This window comes from Bos indicus x Bos taurus, unplaced genomic scaffold, assembly GCF_003369695.1.
Source record: "Bos indicus x Bos taurus breed Angus x Brahman F1 hybrid unplaced genomic scaffold, Bos_hybrid_MaternalHap_v2.0 tig00001133_arrow_arrow_obj, whole genome shotgun sequence".
In the NCBI taxonomy this organism is placed as follows: Eukaryota; Metazoa; Chordata; class Mammalia; order Artiodactyla; family Bovidae; genus Bos; species Bos indicus x Bos taurus.
In genome coordinates this window covers 14,749-22,492 of record NW_020867378.1, presented here as the reverse complement: position 1 = coordinate 22,492, position 7,744 = coordinate 14,749, and the positions used below count along the sequence as shown (strand labels likewise).

The 7,744-nt window shown below is 38.1% G+C and overlaps 1 gene segment (V, D, J or C); it reads left to right on the top strand.

Annotated features, from left to right (window-relative positions):
- Positions 1 to 6,435: 6,435 nt before the first annotated feature.
- LOC113888708 lies at positions 6,436 to 7,424 on the top strand. The segment is given in 2 exon segments: positions 6,436 to 6,646; positions 6,825 to 7,424. Coding segments are annotated over 2 exon segments (600 nt in total).
- The last annotated feature ends 320 nt before the right edge of the window (positions 7,425 to 7,744 follow it).

The window sequence follows — 7,744 nt, the reverse complement described above, 5'->3', positions numbered from 1 at the left end:
GAGCCCAGTGAAAGCTGAGTGAAGAGCAAAGGTTTCAGAACTAGGAGTACAAACTTAGATAATCAGCAGTGAACTTATATACACAAAAATGAGAACCTTCATGGGACCATCACAGATACACACTCCAAAACTGGCCCATTCAAATTTCAAGTCTTAATGTTTTGTAAAACTGGCTCCCTCCCAAAGTGGGAAACCTGCAGATAAAGTGTCTTCTTTTTTCCTCTCTCAATATCTTCTTTAGTTCATCTTCCTGCTATTAGTAATTCTGGTTCTGTTCATGTTTAGGTTTATTGCAGAGCAGTAGCTTTCATTTCTATCTTATTTTTTTACTTAAGTATAAACTTTAATAGGTGATTCTGGAGTGTGTCCCCACATTGGTCTAGGGCTCTGGAATCCACATTTTTTAAGCCTTCCTATTTATTCTAATGTGCACCCACACTTGAGAACTATGAGGCTGGAAAGTAAAAATGTTAGTCGCTCAGTGGTGTCCAACTCTTTGAGACCCAATGGATCTGCTAGGCTTCTCTGTCCAGGGGATGCTCCAGGCAAGAATACTGCAGTGGATAGCTATTTCCTTCTTCGGGGAATCTTCCCAAACCAGGGATGGAACCTGGTTCTCCTGCATCGCAGGCAGATTCTTTACCAGCTGAGCCACCAGGGGAGCCCGAGAACTATGAGGCTAGAATGTTTTTAAAAGGCTGCTTCTCCATGTGGCCTCCAGGGGACAATCTTGCCCATTAACACGATTCTGAAAACAATGAGACCATGCTAACTCTACATGGAGACTGATGAGAGGCCTGAACTTGGGAGAGTAAAGGATACCATTGATAATTAGACACTTGAACACTGTTGAGGTCCTTGGCGGCAGATTTTTCTTTAAAATTCTTTGGAACTTCAGGAAACTTTGGGACCACCTATTTCCTTCTATACATGCAATTTTCCCAAGCCCTGTCTTATTCCTTAATCCAGGCTTGTAAGGAAGTCTGAGGACTTTCCCATTCCATGATCATTTCTTTGGATAGGATTTCCTTTATAACAGATTTACCCTTTATAACAAACCACTGTCCAAAAAATGATTTGGCCAGAACGTATTCCTTTTTCTAAACAGGTCTCTCGAGCCTATGTGTACCTTTCATTACTCATGTCATTATCACTTCTGGAATGACAATTTCAGCAGCCAGGATTGCAATGGTGAGTTCTGGGGTAGAAATGAACCAGAAACATGGTTAGTTCAAGGAGCTCAGTATAGTAAATATTATATAATATTTATATACTACGAATATATAATACATATTCAGCTGCATATCTATCTGGTGAAGAAACAGTAGTGAACTCCGGGACAAGGTCTTTTGTAAACAAGCCTGTTTAATAGCCTTAAAAATAAAATATCATTACAAAGAAATTAGAGAAAATTACACCAATTTAAAAAAATAGATATGAACAAATAATTTTCAACTAAGAAACCAACAACAAAAATATGAAAAGAATTCAACCTCAGTGACAAACAAAAGCACGTCAAATAAAACATTGTTTCTCTATGAATTGTTAATTTTTTTAATATTAGACTCTCTGGTGCTTCTAAGGATGTCACGAAACAAAAACTTGTAGTAATGTTGTAGAAATTTCCATATGTAAACTCATTCTAAGGGTAATTTGGTAATATATATATAACTAATCTACTCAACAGTTCTCCATCCAGCAATTTGCCCTTAACAAATATTCAGAAAAGCTGAGCACAAATTGATCAAAGCAAGTAGTAAAGAATCAATATCATACAGGTTATATTCTTTTGCTACCAAAAACAAAGTTAGATCTGTCAAATAAAAGTCAACATTAAAGGCAAAAAGAAATGCACTTCTGAACTAAGTCAGAGATAGACAAATATCATATGATATTACTTTTATGTAGAATCTTTACAAAATTATACAAACGAAATTATTTACAAAACAGAAACAGACTCACAGACTACAAAAAAAAAATATGGTTACCAAAAGGGAAGGAGAGGGAATAAATTAAATGTTTGGTATTAACATGTACACACTACTGTATATAAAATAGATAAGCAAAAAGGACCTACGGTTCAGCACAGGGAACTCTATTCTGTAGTAATTTCAGTGGGAGAATTTGAAAAACATATATATAAATGTATAACTGAATCACATCGCTGTGTACCTGAAACTAATCTAAATCAACTATTTCCAATATAAAATAAAAATTAAAAAAAGAAAAAATGCACTTCCAAATAATTTGTGAAGCAAAGACATAATGAAATTGTTAAAATATTTACAACTGAACTATAATGAAATGTTTATATTTTAACACTTCAGAGATAAACCTAAAGCAATACAGAGTAATTTTACAACCTTAAAAATATATTAAAAACAAAAAACTGAACATGATGAGCTAAACATTCAATCAAAAAGTCTTAAGACACAATAAGAGTAAACAACAAAGATAGGATAAAGAAAATAGTAAGAATGAGAGCTAAAATTAAGGAAATAGAAACAATGAAAAGGATCAATTTAAAATGGTCCTTTGAGTGTGTTCTACATAACTTCTTAATTTCTATATTCCCTCCCTTACTCTTCTTCAGAGATTTCCTTTCAGTGAGCAACTTTTCCATCCTCTTAATGTATTCCTTTTTAGTAGGAATCCAGAAGTATTAGATTGAATGGAAAAGCATTCAACATTTTGGGGCTGGGGTAATCACAGATTAAATGCCTCCTGTATCATATGTGATGGAGGTCTTGTGTATCTGTGACAACAGGGAGTTTCCTTATTCACTCTTCCCAATAAAAACTCACTTACACCTCCTGCCTTTGTAGTTCTGGTATTCACTTTACTATGTAATAGAAGTAGCATGTTGCTGCCAGAATACAACCATTGCTTTTAGCAAATTAAAGTGCATGTCATTTCTTAATACACTGGAAAGGGGGGGAAAGCACACAGTCCAGTCTAAAACATTAGTACTTTTCCATGCAGATTTGTGCACATGTGAGAGGGTGTCCAGTTTGTCTAGTGATTGTTATTTAGAGAGTTGGACCACTATTGTATGTTGCTAATCATTGACTGTAGTCCCAAAAAAGCCTTGTGAAAATGTTATGCCCTATGTAACAGCAGAGTAACATAAAATAAAATTACATTTTATAAACCAAAAAATAAAATAAAATAAAATGGTCCTTTGAAAAGAATTACAAAATGGACAAATCCCTAGTAAATTTTCTCAAGGACATTAAGACACAAAAATATTGTGTAAAATAAGATTATAGCTATAGGCACAGTAAAAATTCAAATAATTACAAGAAAATGCAGAGGTAGATTCATACAAATAAATTTGAAAACTTGGACAAAATATAAAACTTTCTAAAAATTGTAATAGAGCAAAACTGATAAGAAAATTAGAAATTTTGAATTTACATATAAATTTAAAACACTACACATACATATGGTTTTTTAGGCAAGTTATTTCAAACCCAAGACCAATGATTTCCACATAATACAAACCATATCTGAGTACTGAGAATAATAAAAAACAGGAAGCTAGTCAATGCATTATTCTGAGCCTAAGACAGAACCATAATGACAAAAACAAGAATAGATTACAAACAAAAATTATAGACCAACATTATTTATAAAAAGCAATGACAACTCCTAAAAATATTATCCATCTAGTACTGAATATTTAAAATAATACTGGTACACCCAGAAGTATGTGTGTGGTGTTAGTCACTCAGTCATGTCCAACTCTTTGAGACCCCATGGACTGTAGCCCGCCAGGCTCCTCTGTCCATGGAATTCTCCAGACAAGAATACTGGAGTGGGTTGCCATTCCCGTCTCCAGGAGATCTTCCCAATTCTGGGACTGAACCTGGGTCTCCCATACTGCAAACAGATTCTTTACTGTCTGGGCCACCAAGAAGACCCAGAAGTATGAGGAAGGCTTGATATTTGAACAACACACCACCTAAATATATTAATTATAAAATTCTCTCACTAAATGCTGAAAGTAACTTGGTCAAATTTAATATTAGTATGTATTTTTAACTAATCTCTTAACTATAAAATCTCTTAGTAAACTAGGAAGTAAAGGGAACTTCCTTAACCTGACAAATGGAGTCTTAATTTACTTTTAAAGTGAAATGTTAAAAACATTCCCTTAAAAACACAAGACTTCCAGTATTATCCTTTCTACTCTACATTAACAGTCTTGGGAATCTTCCCAGTCCAGGGAGCAAACCCAGGTCTCCTGCACTGCAAGCAGATTCTTTATATCTGAGCCACCAGGGAAGCCCAAGAACACTGGAGTGGGTAATGTAACCCTTCTCCAGGGGAACTTCCCAACCCAGTAATTGAACTGGGGTCTCCTGAATTGCAAGCAGATTCTTTACCAGCTGAGCTACCAGAGAAGCCTATCTTAACCAGTGCAGGAAAATAATAAAAACATTAGAATTAAAAAGGAAAAAACACAATTATCATTAATCATAGATGGCCGATTCTATTTTGCAGGGAGGAAATGTACAAAATAAGCTTAGAAGACCTTGTCATCCCAGAAAACTAGGAAGTTATCAATGACTACAGAGTCCATGTTAAAAGACTTGAGAGCAAACCTGAAAAGATTTTCACTGGCTAAAGATTCAATGATTCTCGAATCAATAATAAAATGAATCCAGTGGATTACAACACATCAAGTATATTTAAATTCATGGGGTCACAAAAACATCCTCCTCAGTTCCTTTTGGGGATTTGTCCTGATTTGCACCAGGTTTGCCTGGGACTGTTCAGGTTTGACACAAAAAGCCTCATGGCCTGAGAAACACCTTCATCTCAGTCAACCAGGGATGACTGGTCACGTTACAGGGAATCAACTCATTATCTTAAAGACTGATAAATAATCATACACTTGATCTCAGAGAGTAATTGAAATATTGACAAGGAAAATATCTTTATAGAAATATTATAAAGATATAATATATAGCAATAACAATAAGTATATATAGAAATATCATAAAGTTAATACGTGAAGTAGAAATTATATAATTAGAATATCATTTTGCCAACCAAGTCCCAGCCAAACAATGCTGTGCTTAGTCACTCAGTCGTGTCTGACTCTTTGCGACCCCATGGACTGTAGCCTGCCAGGATCCTCTATCCATGGGGATTCTCCAGGCAAGAGTGGGTTACCATGCTCTCCTCCATGGGATCTTGCCAACCCAGGGATCAAACCCAGGTCTCCCACATTGCAAGGGGATTTTTACCATCTGAGCTACCAGGATAGCCCAAGAATACTGGAGTGGGTTGTTGTTGCTGTTCAATAGCCCAGTCGTGTCCAACTCTTTGCAACCTCATGGACTGCAGCACACCAGGCCTCCCTGTCCCTCACCATCTCCTGGAGTTTGCCCAAGTTCCTGTTCATTGCATCAGTGATACTGTCCAGCCATTTCATCCTGTGAAGCCCTCTTCTCCTTCTGCCCTCAGCCTTTCCCAGCATCAGGGACTTTCCCAATGAGTCATCTGTTCACATCAGATGACCAAACTACTGGAGCTTCAGCTTCAGCATCAATCCTTCCAGTGAATATTCAGGGTTGATCTCCCTTAAGATTGACTGGTTTGAAGTGGGTAGCCTATCCTTTCTCCGGGGCATAGCCGAAGAATAGATCTTATCATTGCTTATTAAAGTCACTAGCAACACATACACAGTCAAGCTGACAGTATGTATCTGCCCAGGAAAGTACACAATACCATGATGTCTGGCATTTACTTTAAATTAATCAGAATTGGGGGAGGTACATAGATATGTAGGATGATGGGCAAGCAGATTAGTTAACTGGCCATGAGTCGATAATTGTGGAAGCAAGGTAATGGACATAGGCTGTTTTATCACACTATTCTCTCTTCTTTTGTAGATGTTTGAATTCTCCATAATAAAATACTTCAAAAAAAACCTGGTTAACATAAAAACAAGTCATCAGAAATGCATAGACTCATATTTACAATGTTCACTACATTGTATTTAAATTAGGCAAAACAAATATAGTGATATAATATAATGATACCAATGATATTTAAACAAACTAAAGTACACTTACACAACAGAGTAGTACAAAGCTATAAAAATCACATTTTAACGTATAATTGAATGACATGATGGTATATTCATAAACACAATGATAAACAAGTGAGGCTTTCAACATGATCTCAGTTCCTTTAAAGTATGCACATTTGCAAAGACACTAAAGAAATATAATGAAATGTTAACAATATATATCCCTGCGAAGTGAAATTATAGTTGAATTTTATTATCTCTGTTACACTTTTTATACTTGTTGGTTCTGCTATGTTGATCTTTCTCCTTATAACAAAAAAATATACTATATGTTATATATTTATTAAAGAAAAGTAGCAAGCCTGGAGGAAGACAGGGAGGGTAAGCTCAGACAGCAGGTGACATGACTAAGCCTGCACAGGCAGAAACCCCATTTCCGGCTCTGCAGCAGCAAGGCCACAGGACCGCCCAGCTCCAGTGACACTGACAGGGCCTGGCAGGTGGCAGGCAGAATAAGAGCCACTTCACTAGTGGGAAGAACCCCAAGGATGCAGTCTGGACCGCCTGCTCTCCTGTGCACAGTCGTGGCCCTCATCTGCCTTGGTAGGGAGCTCCCCAACCCTGCAGCTGGGACCTGAGGAAAGAGATTTGGGAAAGGAGTTAGAATAGAATCCTACAATGCTTTTCTCCGCTTTATTTCCTGGGTCAAAACTTGGCCACTGTGGCAGCTTTCTTGTGAGCATCACCAACAAATAAGTCATTTTTCCCTTCTTTTCCACAGGTTCCAACAATGTTGAGAGCGCCGATGTACCTACAGTGTTTAAAAAAGAGGGGGAATCCGTGACCGTGGAATGCAAGTTCTCAGTCAGCTATACTTACTATATGATGTACTGGTATCGACAGCCTTCCAGCGGAGAGATGATTTACATGATTAATATTCATTCTCAAAACAAGCACTCAAGGGAAGGACGATATTCTGTGGAATTTTACAAACCCAACCAAATGCTGAAACTCACCATCTCAGCCTTGACGCTGAGTGACTCGGCCATCTATTTCTGTGCTGTCAGAGAGTTCCACGGTGAGGGTAGTGACAGGAAGCGCCTTACAAAAACCCCCAGGGCTGAGCACGAGACAGCCACCTGCTACAGAAGACAGCCCACAGAACAGGAAGAGGGAAGACACAGGCATGATGGTGGTTCTGCTGGATCTACAGAGAGGCTAATGAATGTTCTCAAAACAATCTTCCCACATTTGGTATCAGAGAAAGAGCCATGGTTACAAGACCCCAGCCTCCAGAGCATTTTGATCTCTGTGTCTGGTGTCTAAGTATAGCCCGTCAAGGTATGCCTCTGTCATTTCTGCTTGCCCAACATCCACACCCCTTTTCTGGTGACAGCACCTTGATCTTCTCTGGATAAACAAGCTTCCCCTCCTCCTAGGCCTCCCAGCTGGTGTAGTGGTTAAGAATCCACCTACCAGTGCAGGAGTCGCTAGAGATGTGGGTTGGATCCCTGGGTCGGGAAGATCTTCTGGAGCAGGAAATGGCAACCCACGCCAGTATTCTTGCCTGGAAAATCCCATGGACAGAGGAGCCCTGTGAGCTACAGTCCACGAGGCCACAAAGAGTCAGACACAACTGAACACAAGCAAACACACACCCCTCCTTCTACCCCATGTGTGGGTTTGGATGAAGCTGACCCC